Below are 21,053 nucleotides of genomic sequence, written 5' to 3'. Positions count from 1 at the left end.
TGATTGCGTTACAACTTACGAACAGTTCCGGATGCGAACGGGTCTGAGGAACGGAACCAGTACATGTCGATAACCGTCCCGTGCAGTAATTTAGCACTTAATTAGCTAGAAGTCAAATCACAAATTCAATGTCAAAATCAAACTAAGAATGAGGGAAAAAATGTCAAAAAGAGCAATGTAAAAATATGTTATGAGTTAACATAGCAGAATCACAAAAATAAACAATGCCAATAATATGCTATCAGATGCCTATACAGAGTGCTTCGCTACGTGAACAAAAATGGCACCCTACCATCTAAACACATAAAGCAAGACAGCGGGCAAGCAGGGTCACAGGTAGCGATTGTGGGGCGCGAAGTCCACCCTGACGTCCACCCTGCCACTCTCGCTGGACAGGTGGGGCACGACGTCCACCCTGACGTCCACCCTGACGTTCACCCTGCCACCCTCGCCGGGCAGGTGGGGCACGACGTCCACTCGTTGCGCTCCTTCCTCCACCACGTCGGTCAACTCCCGCCAGGCCCCCGCTGAGCGAGTGACGGGGGCCCCCGATGCTCACGCTGCTGGCCTCGGAGCCACACGGGGTTAAAATACACGCCCGTGCACACCACAGCTGCCACTATTAGAGGGGCCGTGGAGCGCGCTATTACCTGAGAGCGCGCTCACACCCGAGCGATTACCTCACTCGCGCAAGACATGGTGACGATCCAGCGGTCACCACCCCGCGTTCACTCTCGCCGCATGTTCCCCCACCGCCACCGAGGACTCGGCTTGCACACGCAGTCGCTCCACACAGAAATTGCAGACACCACACCATCGACGGTCTGTGCTAACTTTTATTCTCGGCGCAAACCACAATCCCTTAAAGCTGCCCAGTCGGCACTACCGGGGGGACTATCTTGCGAGAAAAGCCTAGGCCTACTGCCGTCTGCGCTCGTGCTCACCCAAGCGTCCTACCATGTACCTCGTAGCCGTACTCGCGGCGTCACACGGATGCTGTGAGAGGCGGAGGGAAGAGGACGAGAAAGCCTTGCCTAACACGGCCTCGTAGTGGCGAATGACTGGCGAATACACACTGCCTTTCTCGCTTTTTCCACCCCGGCTTCCCAGATGTCGTGAATGACTCAGCGCGGCTGGCCCGGTAATCTTTTTGCGCCCATACATTATTAAGCCAACTCAGGGGCACCGCGATGTGACTTGTCCTGCGAGGGTCGGCCAATCCCCTGGCACCGGGAAACCGTGGGACTTTCCTCATAGGAACCCTTCGGATTAAAACCCGTTGTGCCAAGCAATCCCACGCCAGGACACTACGTGTGTGCGCTCTGTGTGTATTCAGTGTGTGGTCGCGGAGTTTGCAGAGTGGTTTCGAGGCCGTGGCACCACACAATCCCTGCAAACTCCAGCATATGTGTGTGTGTGTGAAAGTGAGTGTGCGCGCATGTGTTTATCTGTCTTTATTTGTGAACCCGAACAGTTTGACTTTTGAACAGGCCTCAGGAATAAGGAACCCGTTCGTAAGTCGGGGGACTGCCCGCACTTTCATTTGCGTGGCCTTTCTTTCTTTGGTCCACTGCGGGATGATTTGTGCGCGCCGGCTTTTTTGGTTTGATTTTCCCGGGCAGGCTTCGTTGGATGCCCAGGCATCTTCACATCGGGCTCCTGTCGTTTCTGCTCTTCCGCAGCGTCCAATCCCTTTTCCATGTCGGGGGCAGATGTTGATTTTTTATGTCGCGTGAAGCACATTACTGAACATAAAAGGGGACAAGGGAGTAAACGGGTTAGTGTGAGCCACTAAATGCACATGCATGTAAGTATCTGTAGTTATCTATTTGTGCATGTGTGGGTTTTTCTCCGGGTCAATCTCTGCCTGCATCTTTCCGCGTGTATCTTTGTACGGGTCTGACACTGTCTGTGTCTATAGCTGTCTGTATCCTTCGTGTCTCTCAAAGTGTTTGTAAACGTGTCTCTGTGTCTCTCTAGATCTTAAGAGATTGAAAACTAATTTCTTCAAGAAACTGCTCGTTGTTGTGTTTAGTTTGCTGTCCTTAACCCCGCCCCTCCGATTAGCACTGTTGGCTACGGAAATGTGTGAAAGAAATTCAACATACACACATCTCCCACGATGATCTGCAGAGGACTCTACTTGTTGTTAAAAACGGCTCTGCTATCTGGAGGAACAAGCTAAAGGCTCACCGATGCAGAAGACGATTAAGCATAGCATGGCTGGCACGATCACAATCAGTGCAATCACGCTGGTCTTCGTGGGCTCAAACTCAGGGTCGTAGTCTGGCTCTGGGATGACGTCGGGATCGACGTCGTCCAGAACCTCCAAAGGTGCTCGCCGTTGCTTTTCCAAAATAGTTCCTGTAACACAAAGACAAAGATAAAGGTCCCCCGTGTAGCCTTAACAGACTGTCGGGGCAAGTGCTGTTAGCGAGCACCTATGAAGGCCGGTAACGGTACACGAGGGGGTGGGTGGCCAGCACCACGCCCGACCGCGTTCGTCTCCCTAGTGGTAATGTTTACACACCGCACCAGGTACTCATTTGAGGCTGAGTCGTTCTAGAGGAGGCCCGGGACCGGTTCAGATAATCGTCACAGGTTTTGGCCGTGAGCGGGAATCGAACTCGGGTCGCCGGGTTCATAGCGCAGCGCGCTAACCGCTACACTACCGCTCCCCACTTCCTGTAACACATACATGCATACACGCGCAGGTGAGTTAGTGACGTTTACAGACTTAAAAAAAATTCCTCGAACATTTTTACATCATTGCTTTTTGTAAAAACCTAGCAGAGTGAATTTAGTCGTATCCTTGGCAGCAATGGGCAATGGCTGCATCTACGTTGAACTTCTTTCACACCGTAACGTAGCCACCGTGCTAATCGGAGGTGTGGCGGGCGGGGGGCGGAAGGACAACAAACTAAACACAAACATCAGCAATGTTTAAGAAGGCAGAAGCGTCGGGCGATACGAGCCGGGAGCAGCACTCTGGACAGCGCTGCTTGAAGGGCTCCATGAAGAAGTTGTGAGCAAATCTTTTTGGCCATTCTCACACTCGTGAGGTTGCTCTGCTGTGACATTTTTGAAGGGTTTCTCTGCCTCCTGACAATAATGCCCAGAGTGCACCAGGAAAACAATTCAGAAGACAACGAAGTGCCTGTAAAGTGTATTGTCTTTTTTACTCGGCTTGATATGGAGACTTAGTAATGACATGGTGACACTTTTTTTAAAAAATGTTACTGCGCTGACGTCACCACAGTGCGAGCGAAATTCATTGTTCCTACAATTTTGATTTAAAGCTTTCGTGACTGCAGGGATTCATATTCTTGGTTCTTTCGGTAAAGTCACGTAAAAGGGAAAAAGAATATAATAGAAAAATATATTATATTTTTTATTATTTTATTGTTTCCCTTCTACGTGACTTTACCGAAAGAACCAAGAATATTTTTGATTTATATATATTTTATTATTTTATTGTTTCCCTTCTACGTGACTTTACCGAAAGAACCAAGAATATTTTTGATTTATATATTTATTATTTTATTGTTTCCCTTCAACGTGACTTTACCGAAAGAACCAAGAATATGAACCAAGAATGTGTTCCTACAATGTTTGTGCTTGTTGCTCTACCCCTGCCTAGTTATGCAAATTGAGCATCTCAAGGCATTGCACATGCATGGAACGATGCATCGATGTTAATGAATAAAATGAATACTTCGATTCATCGTACTTGGATTGCAAGGACAACGCGACAGATTTTACGAGAGTCATATTTTAGGAGTGATATAAATTGCACGCAGTGAGGCATTCCTGACGTTATAACTCCAGGATGACGTACGTTCACAATAAGACAGGCAGACTTCCTTATTCTCTTTCTGGCAGGATTCGCAGCGCAGGGCAGATACATACGTGGGTTCTGCGGACAAAAAAAACACATGGACGGAGTTAAAAGGCTGTTGATGTCTGCAGATTGCAGAGAAGATTGGGGTCACGAAAGTTCACGTGATGGAACCAGATGTCACGTGCATTTTCAGTAGGGGCAAATGTAAACGCTACGAAGTTCCATTTATCACCTTTTTGATTGATTTTTTATTCGCTTTTTTTCTCAAATAGAGATAAAAAAGTATGAAACCAATTTGTACGCATGTTGAACTGCTTTCGCACCGTACATAGCCAACCGTGCTAATCGGGAGGTGCAGGAAGAAGGACAACGAACTAGACACGTACATTTCCTGCAGGAATGTCGGTCACGTGGTTTGACCATTTACTCGTCACACCGTTCAATGCGAGTTGGTGACCGTGGGGGGGATTAGGTTTCGGTCGTGGCATCGGGATCGGTTTGGATGTCACCCACCGGTGACGTTACGCATGACCAGCGATCAAACTCAGGCAGTGGGGTTCGTGGCACTGCCCGAACCGCCGCGACACCCACACGATAAGAATGATAAACGTTTACTTGCCCAGTCGAGTGTGTCAAGCAATTGCATTTAGAACACGGTGAGCGAGTTTAAGGTCGAAATAAGCGACATGTGATGACTCCAAGCAGTCTGTTACGTTCAGGATAAGACTAAAAACAAAACTGTTGTTGAGCAGGGCCCTACATTTAGATGTTTGGCCAATTCCATGCAAGACCGTTTGGCAGGAAACAAGCGCACTTGGAGACTGTGCCTGCACGTGAGTTGAGAACACTCAAGAGCTCAACACGAGTTGACTCCTCGATACGTTGCTGTGCTGCCGTCACGCCACGACTTCGTTAAAATTGGGCTTTACTTTCAGGTAATCCTTTATTATATTATTCAGTTAGAATATTACAGTAGATCATCGATTATCCGGTGGCTTCGGGGGGCAGGGGGCGCCGGGTTTTCAAAAACGTCGGATAATCAAATGACTATTTAAAATTGCTTATTTTTGCACGCTGTGTTTTTCGGTGTTGTGCATGTGCTTTTGCGTTTTAAATTTGTTTACTACATAACATTTGCATAAATATCCTACTCTAAAAAAAAAATCCTAATAAAAAAAAGTGACTATTTACTGTACTGTACTTACCACTCTAATATTGAAGACTCGAGTATACACATGAAGCATTTTCATTGTTTAAGTTGTATGTATGTAGTGTATAATGTACCGTATATGATATTTCACAATGAAATCAAGCATAGCTACCTTTTTTGTCACGCCAAACGGTGCCTCTGGAGGGGTTTTGCCAAATCGGCCCGGGACTGCCGGATAATGTGGGAAGCTGCCGGATAATCGAGGATCAACTGTATTTGGTCAATTGTCAGCAGGTTTAGCCTGTACATGTGGAGTTGGTGCAGGTTTTCCAGATAAAAGCCGGGGGGAAAGTGTTGCATTCAAAGGCAAACATTTGTCATGACAATGTTAGAATGTTGGGCAAGCGCCATTATCAAGCGCATGGCGACGTCGTCGTTGACGTGCTTGAACGACCGTGATGCTGAAGCCGACAGTCGGTAGCGCTCGCTCACATTTCCAGAATAACGCTCGGACCTTTTTGGCCTCATAAATTGTCCACGCACACGGGCACATGCACACATGCGCGCACGCACATACACAAATACAAAGTTCGAGCACCTATGAAGGCCGGCACGGCACACAAGGGGGAGTCGACCTAGGGGAGGCCCAGGACTGGTTCAGATCATCATCACTGGTGTTGGCCGTGAGCGAGAATCGAACTCGGGTCGCCAGGTTCACAGTGCAGTGCGCTAACCGCTAAGCTACCTCTCCTCTGACACACACACGCACACACGTATGCATACTGTCTCATGTGATAAGGTGATAAAGACGCAGTCACGGCACCCATACCGTCTTACAGAATCGCCTACATATATGTAGAGTAGTAGTTAGTGACGTCATGTCACGCTCGCCCTCCGGTACGATGACGTCACGTACGGTGACATCATGGACAGGGGGCGGGACGGTGACATGTCCCCCTGGGATATTTAGGTTGGGACCCGTGACGTGTTCGTGGTCGTTGCGGGGAGCCAAGGAACGTGTGAAGTTGGGACCCAGGGTAGGGGGAAATTGGCACCAGGCTAGCGTAGCCTGCGGATGCTAGGGAATCCCCAGTACCCTTCCCCTGGGGGAGCGATGAGTGAGCGTGCAGTACACGGAGTCGTGAATGAAGAAAAGTCCTTAATAAAACAACTGGCGTAAGCCCCCACATGGAGATCTGCCTCCGAGTCGTCATTTACGCCTCAACATATATACAGGTGTACACAATCTTACCACAGACAGGGCATGACGTTTCCTTCGAAGCTGAAAAACAAAAAGGAAAGGACAAAACGTAACGGTTAGTTAAATTATATTCGCATTAGTTGCTTAACAACACAGTCACAAATCCCATACATCATCACCACACACAGCAGGGCGTGTAACCAGGTAAGGGTGAAAGTGTCCTGCTCATGCCACTGCTGGCTAAAGGGCCTCCACTCGAGGTACAGAGATCCCGTCTACAGAGTATTTGGTCTACTCTTCCAAGGTGGCCAGAGACAGGAATATCCACACTTTGCCACACCGTATTGGACGTGCTGATCGACTGATTATGGTGTGTCCCCATGCCTACCGCTCGGTGGACAGAGGAGGAAAGATTTGACAAACTTGCATTAGGGTCACAAGGAAGCGAGCATGGATACATTAAGTTTAATATGTGGGCTTTCGCGACCAATATACATAAGAGGTTTTCTGGGTTAGATCGTGTGAATATAAATGTCGTTACTCCCACCACCAGCATCACCCAACACAGCTAATTAGTAAGGTTTGCCATGTAAACAAACGTGTCAGTTACTAGTTCAGCAATAACCGGTGTGTTGAAGAGTAAACCCACAACATCTACAATTCGAGTACGACGTTTCGCCGGTAATTACAACTAGCCTCATCAGGCGACAGCTAATTATACCGCTGTATTAATAATAATGATCCTATACCAAACGAAAACCTCTTATGGATGGACACATTAAGAGTTAAAGTTACAAATCTGTACCGCGCACAAGAGCAAGTGGGAGGGGACAGGTGTTAGCTTGATGCAGGTTCGTGAAGCATCAACAATGCCGTACTATGGTTAGTCTCGTCCCCACCACGGTAACGTGTTAGACACCGGTATTCTCAACACTGCTCATGTGAGCAGGAGGGAGGAGGAGGAAGACAACAATTGATGTTTGCGTCGCACTGGGTGTGAGGGTGCAATGGGCAGGACTTACTCTTCAAAGCTTCCTGAAAATCCTTCCATAACTTGATGAGTTCTCTCCAGTAGACTGCCATGAGAGAGAGAGAGAGAAAAAAACGAGTGAACAATTTGTAAATACAGTAAAACCTTGGATTGCGAGTCACTTGGTCTGCGAGTGTTTTGCAAGACGAGCAAAAACTTTAAATAAATATTAATTTTATAAACGAGCGAGGTCTTGCAGTACGAGTAGTGTACGTGTACGCTTTGTCTGCCGAGCGTCACGTGATCACAACTGAGCCGATGGTTCTTCTCTCTCTCTCGCTGCGGGATTGTGGGTAATCGTCTCCCATGCTCGGTCTCAGTCGGCATGCCTGACTCGTATAGTCAAGATTCGTGCGAGCGTATACTGTTTACTATAGTACTATAGTGTTGTGACCACGTGTATACTGTTTACTACAGTACTATAGTGTTGTGACCACGTGTCTACTGTTTACTACAGTACTATAGTGTTGTGACCACGTGTATACTGTTTACTACAGTACTATAGTGTTTACTACAGTATAGTGTTGTGACCACGTGTGTGTGCATAAAGCATTTTTGTTATTTTGTGTCCAAGTGTAGTGACTGTTCTTTAGTAACTGTACTGCAACAATGCCCCCCATAAAATCCTCAAAAGGAGGCAAAAGCAAGTGTCATTGGATAGGTTCCTTGTTAAAGTCACACAAAAATAAAAAGATTCCAGTGAGCCAACAGATGCCAGTGATTCCGTTAGTGACAGTGAAAGTCGTCCTACACAATAACCCTCCTCCTCTCCTCTCTTTCGTCTCCCTCACACCAGCCACGATTAAATTAAATTACTTCATATTAAATTTAAATAAGAAAAATATAAAAAGGTATTTTGCATGAATAATTTTTACATGAATATTTCTGGGGTTGTGGAACGATTCATCTGAGTTTCCGTTATGTCTTATGGGGAAATTCGCTTTGATATACGAGTGCTTTGGATTACGAGCACGTTTCCGGAACGAATTATGCTCGCAATCCAAGGTATCACTGTATAGTGCAAAGACTTTTAAAATATTGCTTCATGATTGCCCCTGTACATGTCTGTCCATTGTACTCGCATTTTTTTTTTTTACAGATGACAGCTTTCAGCTCCAGGAACTGGTCACACTTCTGTGACGGTGGCCAACATTTGCATTCATCACGACAGTTTCCAAAACGTCATAAATATTGCAAGCCATTAAAATGATGCCAGCAATGTCTTTATAGTTACATGCAACCTATTTCAATTTGCTTATTCGTGTCTCGACGATAAATCATCAGGGCCATATTATCCAATCGGCACAGTAGGTACAGTAGGGACCTGTGCCCAGTGCCTACAAATACTTAAGGGCCTACAAAAACTAAAGGGCTTACGAAGACACATTTTTACCACGTTTTTTGTTTGTATGCATTATAAAAAATCAAATATAACCAGGATATCTTCTTGAATAAATATATTTGTATAGCAAGGATAGGCACAGTGTACAAAGAGGCAAAGTCACGTCAATGTTATCTGTGGCACGCAGCACGCTCCCATCAATTTAGGGCACATCCTAAATAATACGTGTATCAGTAATGACGTCTGTACAGCACCTGGACGAAGTACCGTGCGAAACAAGCGGAGCGACAGCGGCGGTAGCAGTAACATGGGGCAGCAGCAGTAGCAACTATAGAAAGTTGTCACTGAAGGCCAACGAAACAGAAGTGCCCAGGGCCTACAAGAACCTTAATCTGGCCCTGTAAATAATTGATTTTGTTATATCATTCAATCATCCCTTTAAAACATTTTGCAGAACACCTTCCGGACCAGGCAGGTGTGTGTTTCTGGCTCCTGATCACAGCCTGTAGAGTTCCCTGGTGTCCTCTCACATGAATCCCAAACTCTCATTTGTGAAAAAATTTACATCGCCAAAACATCCTCAAGGAGTTTTGAGACTCAGTCAGGATTTCTTTGGTAAATAATGCACATTATTGTAAAAGGTGGTCTAAATTAGTTTAGTGAGAAATTAATTCCGTATTTATATTTCGGGAAATTAACTATTGGGCCATCCTGTAGATCTGCCAGCATTATTTGGCTCATCATACAAAACCTGTTGCATTAATGAAAATGATTAATACTAAACGTGTTTTTTTGGGGGTTAAATCACGTAAATATTAATCGCCCGATTAAGCTGGTTGTAATTACCAGCGAAACGCCGTACTCAAATTGTAAATGTTGTGCCTTTACTCTCCAACACACCGGTGTGCTGAAGTAGTAACTAATTGGCACGTTTTGTTTACGTGACAAACCTTACTAATTGTCTGTGTCAGATGGTGTTGGCTTAACAACACATGCAATGTACAGATGGAAAAGGTGGAGTCCATGTTTTTCTTGTCGCGCCTTCTCCTGGAAAGCCAGGGTATAGCAGCACCTCGACGCCCACAGTCAGGGAGTTCTGTAACATCTGTGTGCGGTCCACCAACCCTCGCTGCCTCCACAGTGCTGGAATACAGCAATGTATGGCCACCATCGGCAGGCTAATTTCTTGGATTACGAGAATTTCATAACCAATTATACCACTATTGTGCTTTTTGAGGCACACACAATATTTTGGGTAGACATTTTGGGTAGACATTTAAATGTCTACCCAAAATATTGTACCTTTATTAAGTAAAAAGAACTTTAATATATATTTATTTTCCAGTTTTACCCCAGAATGATATAATTCTGGGTTTTGGTATTGATAACAGCTGGGTGGTTAGTTTTCTTTTGGGGGTTATCTTTTGAATAGTTTTTGTGAAAATATTACAAGAGTCTACGGCGCACTGAGAGATGAAATATTCCCAAGCATAGCAAAAAGCAACCAGTCGGATCTCTCAAAACAAATCAAAACTGAATTTCCCACAGTCAGGCTCAATGTTTTTCCCCACACTTACTGGCATAGTGTTTTTGACTCAGCTGACCGGAAACTGTGAATGACAGAACCAATACATAGTTAACAAGGCAGGAGTGATCAAGCACGTAAAAAAACGGCAGTGTTTGTGTTTATGCTGATATGGAGTTATACGAAGCGCACATTATAAACAAACCGAGACAGCATTGAAGGTGCGACCAACAGACATCACGTGTTTAGATACCAGGGGTGGAATGATTAACCGTTGAGTCTTAAGCTCACGATACGTGCAACGAATCACTCGTGTATAAGCCCATGGTGTATCCCTTTTGATTTACATTGAGTCACGGGTTCACGTGACTCTTGAAACCACGACCACGAACATGACTGCAATTATCAAATAAATATTTAATAAATATTTGTAAATCATTATTCTTGTTGGGCCAGGAAACCCTCAACAATGTCAAGACTTTTCCAGAGAGTTATGCCATATTTTTACGGAAGAGGGTGATCTTGCTTTGAGAAATCCAAATTGTTTATTTTGCAGCTAATTGATCAGCATTTGGGTGTTTGGCCAATACCAGTAATACTGTATTGTGTTTTTTTTGTTGCTTTGCGAGGACATTAGGGATCTGGGCGGAAACCCATGCAGAACAGGCGTAGAACAAACTGCACGCAGAGAGGTGCACATGTTGGGAATCAAACTCAGGTCTTACTGTAATGCTAAACTAAACTACTAAAACTATGTTTTATTTCACCAGTTAAAACCCACCGAGCTATGTCGCTCTTTTTCAGAAGCGACCTGACCACAAGTGATGGCCCAATGAAGTGGCGTATCACGTGGACATTTATAGCAGCCGAATACTCTAAACGCGGATGTTGATTCTAAATGTGAAGGGGAAATCTGGAGGACCTGGGGAAAATCCGCACGACCACAGGAACAGACATGCAAACTCCAAATATAAAAGCATTAGGGACGGGATCGAACCCTCGACCTCCTGTATACCCGGCGAGGTAGTTAACATCTCGCCACCAATTGTGTCATTAAATCGTTCCACATTGTCATGGAGGGTGGGGAGGTATTCAAATGTATTATTGGCATTTCTGTATTTGTATTAAATTAACCGATTTGCTATCCACGATGTTCGCCGTCATTACTTTGAATGCTGTTTTAATTCGTAGCAATCTAGGCCCTGATTACTTTAATGTAGTCAAACTTTTCGTTCAAGTTAACCGTCACAACACCCACTAGATGCGTGCAATTTTCAGTCTTTAGCGTGAGTAGCAACACTCACGGCTGACCGTCTCTTCTCTCACACAAATACAGTAGGCCTGTATATTTCAGAGTTCAACGTTGTCGATGTTAGGATTTGTAAAACAAATTGACGATCTTTTTTTTACTTTCAGATCATTGATTTGAGGTAATTACATAGTACCTTTGTGCTTACAAAAGTGACGTCACACGATGCAGGTTTCTTTTACAGGCCCGTAAATGACACATACATTTCATTTCCACTTACGTATTTATCAACTAAAGTGTAAAAAAAAGAGTAAGATCATTCAAAATATAGCTAGGGCCGTTTTTGGATATTCAAATCGATCTGACAATGGGCAACAAAGACAAAGATCCCCCGCATAGCCTTAACAGACTGTTCCGGCAAGCGCTGTTGGCGAGTAGCACCTATGAAGGCCGGCACGGCACATCAAATGGTGTGTCGCCAGCACCACGCCCGATCACCTTTGTCTTCCCAGTGGCGATGTTTACACACCCAAGGTCGACTCATCTGAGGCTGAGTCGACCTAGAGGAGACCCAGGACCAGTTCAGATAACCGCCACTGGTGTTGGCTGTGAGCTAGAATCAAACTCTGGTCGCCGGGTTCGTAGCGCAGTGCGCTATCCGCTACGCTACCGCTCCCCACACAATGGGCAACACCGATAGCAACACCCGCCATTCGCCACTAAGTGACGGTGACGTCACCAGGGCGCCTGTGCCAGGCCAGGTGCACTGAGGCCACGTGACGTGTCGAAGGCTCGCCGACAAGAGGTCTCGGGACAGACCCAGGTGCCATGGGCTGGCTGACTGAGACGACAGGTAGATGCACCAGCTGTACTCCCTGCTGTGCCAATGGTCAATACACCCACTAGCACACACACATTATACCCCTTTGTTCGGTACACTGTCTTCATATGCTCTTGCATTGCTACACGTAGATCGCTTTTTTGTCTCAATCCACTGATGGATGAGGGTTTCCCCATGCCGTACTAGTCATGGCGGTTATGTCACCATGCTGGTCGTTGTGGGTTGGAGTCAGTGGAGGGGGCTGGACATTGGAGCATAGGAGATCAGTACAACGATGGATTTTTACGGTGCTGCATTTGGCTAACAACAGCCTGGTTGAATTTAGTTGCTCATGAATATGAAATTGCAAATTGCAAGGTATATAGTTCAGAAACTTGCACGGATGTTTCAACTGCCATGACGGAGAACGATATTTTTTATTTTACTATTTTTTTTACCAGGTAAGGCCCACTGAGCTAAATAGCTATTTTTCAAAAGCGACCTGGCCACAAATGATAGCTCAACGAAGCAGCTTACCAAGTGGAAATGTATAGCGGCCAAATACTCTCAACGCATGTTTCTAAATATGGAGGTAAAAACCGGAGGACCCAGAGAAAAATCCATGCGACTACGGGGAGAGAGAGAGAGACATGCGAACTCCAAATATACACGTAGGCTTTCGCGACCTTTATATACAGTCGTTAGGGTCAGGATCGAACCCACAACCTCCTTCATACCAGGCGAGGGAGTTACCAGGGGACCACGAGATTGCAAGTTATATAGTGTACAAACCATTACACTGTGGCATCACGCTGCTCATTTGTTAGACAACATATTCAGGTGTTGGATTTGTTTTCTCTCCAAAAATCCTGGAAAACTGTGGAGCAAAGTATCGGTTTGTTTGCGTTCTCTTGAGCTAGGCTGCTGAAACGACTTCTGCCGAGAGCGTGCGAGTCAGCCCGCTGACATGCCCCTCGAGTCCGAACGCACGTACCGTCTCCAATTCTGTTGTTCATCTCCACAAACTTGGAGCCCATGGTTTGCTCCACCTGCTCGTACAAATCTACAAGACGGTGAACAACACGCACGCACGGACAGAGCGTTCCAGTTAACACGGCCAGCCTTTTCCGAATCCACAAGACGGTGAACAACACAGACGCACCGACAAAGAGCGCGCACTCTGGTGAACACGGCTAGTGGGGATGAGAGGCACACACGAGATGGAGCTACAAACGTCCACGGCTATCTGTTTGGTTTGGGTCAAGGTGCGGTCCTGCAATGTCTTGCTCGTGTCACTGCTGCAGAAGGGCCTCCACCTAAGAGGTTATTTTGGCCGTTGGACAGATGCCTTCGAACGGGTTGGAAGTACCCACGACTTACTCCACCACGCGCCCGCTGCCGGAAGTGGAGTGAGCGAGCAAGTGCAAGGCCGTGCCTTGTCCCTCAAGAGAATCGGAGGCGACAAGTAGAGAGACAGACACAGAGGCTCACAGGGAGACAGTTGTAGAGAGACAGAGAGACACGGGCTCATAGAGACACAGAGAGACACGGAGACAGAAAGAAACAGAGACTCACAGAGAGACAGTTATAGAGAGACACACAAACAGATGGGCTCATAGAGACACAGAGAGAGAGACAGACACAGAGACTCACTGAACGACAGTTATAGAGAGACGGGCTCATAGAGACAGAGAGAGAGACATGGAGATACAGACACACACAGACACTCACAGAGAGACGGTTATAGAGAGACACAAACAGATGGGCTCATAGAGACAGAGAGAGAGACATAGAGATACAGACACACACACACACACACTCAAGCAGAAACAGTTATAAAGAGACACACAAACAGATGGGCTCATAGAGACAGAGAGAGAGACAGACACACACAGAGACTCACTGAACAACAGTTATAGAGAGACGGGCTCATAGAGACACAGAGAGAGAGACATGGATACACGCAGATAAGTGTACATACATAGAGACAGGCACAGAGATAAAGACGCATGATGTACGCAGGATGAGACAATCAAATGCAAAGAGACAAAGGACAAATGCATCGTAATTATAACTCTGTGCATTTATATTGAATGCCTCTCACCTACGTCTTATATTTCTCTAATTACCGTATTTTCCCGCATATAGCCCGCATACGCATATACCCCGCAGACGCATATACCCCGCAAAAATAACGATTTGTGTAAAACAAATTTCAGATAGCCCGCACCTCCATATACCCCGCAGGGTCTTGTTTTGTTTGTAAAAAGTGGTATACCCCGCGGGTTATATGCGGGAAAATACGGCACTGCCTCTAATTCCTATCGTTCTTTCATACCTCGCTACAAATGTTAATAATAATCTTATAACTCTCTTGATGACTGTATCTCTCTTCTCTTCGAAATTAACATCTCTCCAAATTTTCTCATAATATATAAATGTAATCACCCAAGCGAGTCGGCGCATGGAACATCTAAGAGACCGGGGTGTGGAGCCAGCAGAGGGCAGGAGTAGGGGCACGGTGACTGTGCATCTGTGAAAAAGAGCTTCATAGCTCATCGGATTCCTCCAGTATAAATAAATATTCCGATCCTGTATGCAGGAAATAGCAGGGGAGGGACGAGGTCACTCGAGGCCGTGAGCGGTCGAGCCGAGCTAAACGATCTCCGGCGGACAGTCGGTGGATGAGAGGGGAATGGAAAGCCCTGGGGGGAGGGTGCGAATGGCCAGAGGGGGCCGGTGGATGTGCAGACGACAGGGGGCAGCGTGATGGGTGTTAGCGCGAGGACACGGCCAGTGTAGGAATACAACAGGGGGAAGGGACGGGGGGAGTGGCGTGGAGGCGAGAGGGCGGTGCGAGGGGAGAGAAGAGGCTGGACCAACGCAGGGGGGAGAGCGAGTGGGGAGAAGGAAAGGGGCCGTCCATAAATGACGTCACGCGATTTTGGACGATTGACCCCCCACCACCTGTCATTGTAGTGCGTATTTAATGTGGCGCTGCACTCTGATGTTATAGGAGAAAACGTTTATTAAAAAGTCTATTTAATTAAGTAAAACGTGTTGCCTATATTTATTTAAAGTTGTGCATTTTGATGTGACGTCACATTTCTCAAACCCCCCCCCCCCTCTTCGTCACAAATGTCTGACCCCCCGCCCCCAGGTGCGTGACGTCATTTATGGACGGCCCCAAATGTAAAACTATTTTTTATTTTGTCAGGCAAGGCCCAATGAGCTACGCAGCTTATCTTCAGAAGCGGACCTGGCCACAAGTGATAGCTCAACGGAGTGTACTTATCGCGTGGACACTTCTCTCAGCCAAATACTCCGAAGCACGTTTCTCAACGTGGAGGTAAAAAGAGAAAAATCCACGTGGCCACAGGGAGCGAGAGAGAGACGCAAACTCCAAATATACAGCAGACGTTAGAGTCGGGATCGAACCCCCGACCTCCTGCATGAGCCGCCCGAGCGGCGGGCGGCGTTTACAGGGGAGGCGTCCTGGGGCGAAGGGGGAGGGCAGGGGGACAGCCACACGGCCGAGAGGCCACGTGGACGGAGAGGAGAGTTGGTGGCAGTGACTGGGCGGTGTGTGCGGAGTTTAATGTTCAGTGTTAGGCTCCACAGTGATGGTGGTGATGCACGCCACTCATTCACGAATCGTTGTGGAGTTGTCACGAAAGCCGCGCCGAGTTGAAAGATAAGTCTTCGAGTCGTCCCTGATTGTTGCGGTGGGCATTGCATATATTCTGAAACGCATCTTCATCCTCCAATGTCTTCTGAATACCTCTCATCTCTATTCTGTTTCACGTCCAGCTCATCTGAATACATCTTACATTCTTCTGTCTAACACATGCATTGCATAAACAGATCTGGACTAAATTACATTTTTAACACATCCACTATCTCGAGCATACATTTCCATCATCTCTCAGATACGTGTCTTACAGCTCTATTGCAGACACATCTCAGACACGTGTGTGTGTATATATATACTCATAATAGAGGTTTTTGGGTATATCGCGTAAATATAAATACGTCGTTCAACCCGCCACCACCCGATACAGCCAATTAGTAAGGGGTTGTCACGTAAACAGAACGTGGCCAATTCGTGACTAGTATAGCACACCGGTGTGTTGGAGAGTAAACCCACAACATTGACAACCCTTGATAATTGGCTGTGTCGGGTGGTGGCGGGTTTAACGACACATTTATATTCACACGATCTAACCCAAAAACCTCCACGATGGATGATATTGGTCGCAAAAGCCTCCTACGTGTTAAACTGATGAAATATTTACTCTTTGCACCGCATGCCTCTCGGCCTGTCAGTTGATGTGACGTGCCGAGACACAGGCTGCCCTCGTACTGCACCTCGGTGAGGAAACGAGTGCGTTGCGGTGGCTAGGAGATGTTAACTCCCTCGCCTGGTATGCAGGAGGTTGTCAGTTCAATCCCGAACCCTGACACCTGTATATTTGGAGCATACGTGACGCTCTCCCCGTGGTCGCGTGGATTTTTCTCCGGATCCTCCGGTTTTTCCCTCCACATTTAGAATCAACATCACGCGCTGAGAATATTTGGCTGCTATAAATTTCGCCGTGATAAGGCACTGTGTTGAGCTATCACTTGTGCTAGCCAGGTTGCTTCTGAAAAATAACTATATAGCTCAGTGGTCCTCCGTTGGTAAATATAAAGAGTAAAAAAATGAAATGAAAGTAAAAAGGGTGACTCACAGATCAAGCGCTTGGAATGTTCTCCCAGCAGCTTGGAGATAATATTCTGCACGCCCTTGTACGTCTTCGTGCGAATGAAGGGCCTGTCGATCTCCATCCTGTTCAGCAGCGCTTTCAGGGGCACCGCGATGGCTTCCGTGCACTTGAAGCACGGCTCGCACGGGCGGGCGACGAGCAGCAGTAGCAGCAGCGTTGGCAGCACTGCGGTCACGAGGCACGAGGAGCGCTGGGGAGCCATGGCCTGGGGAGCGAGAGAAGGGGTCACGTTTAGCGACTCGACCTTTACTCGTTGTGCCAGTGAAGCAGGCACCCATTAACGTGGGCCATTATGGAAATACAGGGGCTCCTCTACTTACGAACGAGTCAGAATCCAGAGGTGTGTTCGTAAGTTGATTTGTTCGTAAGTCCAACTTACTCCTGTCGATTCCGAACATTTTGTACGACATGTACACTAAATAAGAGAATAGCTTTAAAAGTTGTATAATCTCCTATACACATAGATGCCACTGGTTCTTCAAGCTCTGCAGATGCCACCAATGCCATCTATTGTGCGGCGACTTTCGGTCCGAACAGGCAAACTGGATGTACAGACAGGTTTGTTCGTATCTCTAAGTCGAATTTTCCTCAGTAGAGGAGTCCCTGTAGAACTTTATGGTCATAAAAGATGTAAGGCGCTTGCGTTACGGTAAACAAGATTGCTAAATTTGGTAATCAAAGCCAAAACATCACCAAATGCAGTTACGTGGCGTGTTTACGTTTTCGCGCCACGATTCGTAGTTCACGTAAAAAGACTAGAATCAATACGACCAGTTATAAATAACAGTGGAGCGTTGGCATTGGGCAAGGGTCTGTGGTGGTGGTGGTATTAAACCAGTATAGGGAAGGAGATGAATCTTAGAAAGAGGGTGGGCACTCAAAACAACAGCAGCGTGCACGCCCCCATCAAACCAAATCCGTCACTGGCAGCAAGGCGAGGAATAGAAATGTACTCTTTGATTTTATTCGGTAAAGTCACGTAGGTAAAACAAATTAAAATAAAATAAACAATAAAAACACGACGTTTCGGAGGCAGCACAAGCTTCATTTTATTTTAATTTGTTTTACCTACATGACTTTACCGAATAAAACCAAAGAGTATGAATCCTTGCAGTCACGAAAGCTTCAAATCTAGAATGTAAATGTCTCAGTGAGGAGACGACTCCCCAATGAGAGGCCTTGCAGCAGCCAAACCGTGCAGCAGGAGCAGCAACAGCAGAAGTAGCAGCAGAAGCAGCAGCAGCAGGAACAGCATCAGCATGAGCAGCAGGAGCAGCAGCAGCAGAAGCAGCAAGAACAGCAGCAGGAGCAGCAGTAGCAGCAGTAGCAGCAGCAGCAGGTGGAGCAGCAGCAACAGCAGGAGGTGGAGCAGCAGCAGTAACAGCAGCAGCAGGTGGAGCAGCAGCAGCAGAAGCAGGGGCAGCAGCAGCATGAACAGCAGTAGCAGCAGGAGCAGCAGCAGCAGGTGGAGCAGCAGCAACAGCAGGAGGCGGAGCAGCAGCAGTAGCAGCAGCAGAAGCAGGGGCAGCAGCAGCATGAACAGCAGCAGGAGCAGCAGGAGCAGCAATAGCAGCAGCAGGTGGAGCAGCAGTAACAGCAGCAGCAGGAGCAGATAGAGTGCTTCCATGCTCACGGCCCTGAACTCCTCCTCTGTGCAGGCGCGAGGCGTGCCGCACATTCCACATTCCCCAGCCTCTCTGCCCGTTGCCACCACTATCGATGTCCAAATGACGAGCCACTTTGTTGAGCTATCATTTGTGCTAGCCATGGCGCTTCTGAAAAATAAGTTAATAGCTTCGTGGGCTTTGCCTGGTAGGATGGGGATGGTTTAGTTTCATTTGTATGATTTGGGTGATTGTTTGCTTTACCTGTACTTTGCCCCTGCTGGACATCTGTGGAAAAGAGCTTCATAGCTCATCGGATTCCTCCAGTAAAAATAAAGATTCTGACTTTAGTTATGAATTATAAGGTTACCAGGATAGCATTTTTCACGATACGATGCGAGAATTTTCACGTTATTGACTATCGCGATAATTTTCCCGTAACTCTGCATTTGTATTTCACACATTCTATCATGATTGTGCTTGGCTGGACTTACACTCCGAATAAGGTGCTTTGGCAGTTGTTCAAAGGCAGCTCCCCCAAGACAAAGCAGTCACGCCTCTTATAATCGTTGCACCTTCAAATTACAGTCTATCGTTGTCACAACGCGCTTGGCTCTCCAATCAGTTCGCATGTCAACCACGAACGGGACCAGAGTGAGCCCTGCCTCGAGATCATCGTCGTAAGCGCGGGTCACGTGACCCCCGTTCTCTGTGCGGCACCCAACCAGCGATGATTATTCTATGTGCTATGATTATGCTATGTGCTATGAATACTCTACGTGCTATGATTATTCTACGTGTTATGATGTGCTATGATTACTTTGCGCCCTATAATGATTTAATGTGCTATGATTATTGTACGTACTATGATTGCTCTACTTGCTATTATTGTTTATACACTATGATTATTCTACGTGTTGTAGATTACTCTACGTGCTATTATTAGCCTATTATGATTATTCCATGTGCTATGATTACTCTACGTGCTATGATTACTCTACTATGGTTATTCTATGTGCTATGATTACTCTACGTGCTATGATTATGTCTGTAATATCAAGGAGGCTCTTTCCCCGAGTCACTCACTACAAGCCCAGTGTAGTAGTAGTAGTACAAGTAGGGTCGCTTACCGCTTTTTCTTTCCAAAACGGGACTTCTCTCCAACAGTGGTGACGAGGTAATGTTGTTGTATCCCTCCCGTTGTGTTCTAACACCAATTAAGTTTTGCCTCTCCAATCAATTCACACGTCAACCACGAACGGGACCAGAGTTGAGGCCTGCCTGGACAAAGCCTGGAGATCCGTCGTCGTGAGCGCGCGAGTTGGTTGTCGTGACGACGCCGTGACGTAACAGTCACGTGGCCCGATCTCACAGTTCCGGGTCACGTGGCTCGTTCTCCCAGTTCCGGGTCACGTGGCTCGTTCTCCGAGTCCCGGGTCACGTGGCTCGTGTTCCGTGTGCTCGTGCGAGCCATCCAACCAGAGCCGCTGCCGCGTGCACCTCGTGCTCGGCTGTGATTTGAATTCGTTAGAGACCCCCACCGGTGCCCTAAATAGGCGTGCGATGATGGTGCATGCGTGATGTTGGTCGTATTGGCGGTTGTTGCTGTAGTTGGTGGTAGTTGACGATGAAAGATACTGTTATCGGTTTGTGGTGGTTGTTTTATTGGTAGTGGTTGTTGGTGTTGACTGGTGGTTGTCATTGTGTTGGATGTGGTTGTTTTTTTGGTGGTGGCTGAAAGTTTTGGTTGTTTTATTGGTGGTAGATGGTGGTGGTTGTTGTGTTGATGGTGGTTGTTTTATTGGTGGTAGATGGTGGTGGTTGTTGTGTTGATGGTGGTTTTATTGGTTGTTGTTGGTGTTTTGTTATTGTTCGTGGTAGTGGTTGACGTTATAGGTAGCGGTGGTTGCTATCTGTTGGTGGTGATGGTTATAGATGTAATTGTTGGCGACCATTGATGGTTGTTGTGGTTAGTGGTGGTTGTTGACATTGGTAGTGGTTGTTGGTAATGATTACAGTTGTTGGTGATTAAAAGCGGCTTTGGTTTATAGCTGGTGGTTGTTAGTGCTGTTGTGGTAGTTTGTGCTGATGGTGGTTGCTGATCGTGTGGTGGTTGCTGTTGAGGTGGTTGTTGTTGATGGTCATTGATAGTTGTGTTTACTGTCGACTCAGTCTCAAACGAGTTCCTGGTGTAGTGTGTAAACATCGTCACTGGAAAGACAAATGCGTCCGGGCGTGGTGCTTGCCACACCCACCCCCTCGCGTGCCGTGCCGGCCTTCATAGGTGCTCGCTTGTAGCACTTGCCTCTAAAGTATATTAAGGCTACACGGGGGAACTTTGTCTTTGACAGACCAGGTGATAGCGGCGGAACACGCGCAATGCCGCACATGAGGCCACAGGACAACTTGTCATCATCATCATCGTTGTTCTTGTTGTAACAAGGCGAGTTTCCCAAACGTTGAACGCAGAATGTCTCATCATTCATTGGTCTTTGTGATCAATCGCACGTGCCACTCTCATGCTG

The 21,053-nt window shown here is 46.8% G+C and overlaps 1 protein-coding gene across 1 annotated transcript; it reads right to left on the bottom strand.

The window, feature by feature from the left end:
- Nucleotides 1-334: 334 nt before the first annotated feature.
- Nucleotides 335-19,889, bottom strand: LOC142928885 (uncharacterized). The gene is made up of 9 exons (XM_076069344.1): nucleotides 19,659-19,889; nucleotides 16,889-17,129; nucleotides 13,153-13,221; nucleotides 10,142-10,174; nucleotides 7,215-7,268; nucleotides 6,244-6,273; nucleotides 3,839-3,916; nucleotides 2,194-2,364; nucleotides 335-1,745 (listed from the first exon to the last, which is right to left on the bottom strand). Exons 2-9 carry the CDS (start codon nucleotides 17,124-17,126, stop codon nucleotides 1,540-1,542), a joined length of 879 nt encoding a protein of 292 aa, XP_075925459.1. The 5' UTR covers nucleotides 17,127-17,129; nucleotides 19,659-19,889; the 3' UTR covers nucleotides 335-1,539.
- Between the last annotated feature and the right edge of the window lie 1,164 nt (nucleotides 19,890-21,053).

This window comes from Petromyzon marinus, chromosome 24 (assembly GCF_048934315.1).
Source record: "Petromyzon marinus isolate PM22_M1 ecotype Great Lakes invasive population chromosome 24, UKy_Petmar_22M1.pri1.0, whole genome shotgun sequence".
Classification (NCBI taxonomy): Eukaryota; Metazoa; Chordata; class Hyperoartia; order Petromyzontiformes; family Petromyzontidae; genus Petromyzon; species Petromyzon marinus.
Note: the sequence above shows the minus strand (reverse complement) of the source record. Positions and strands in the feature narration are given on the sequence as shown.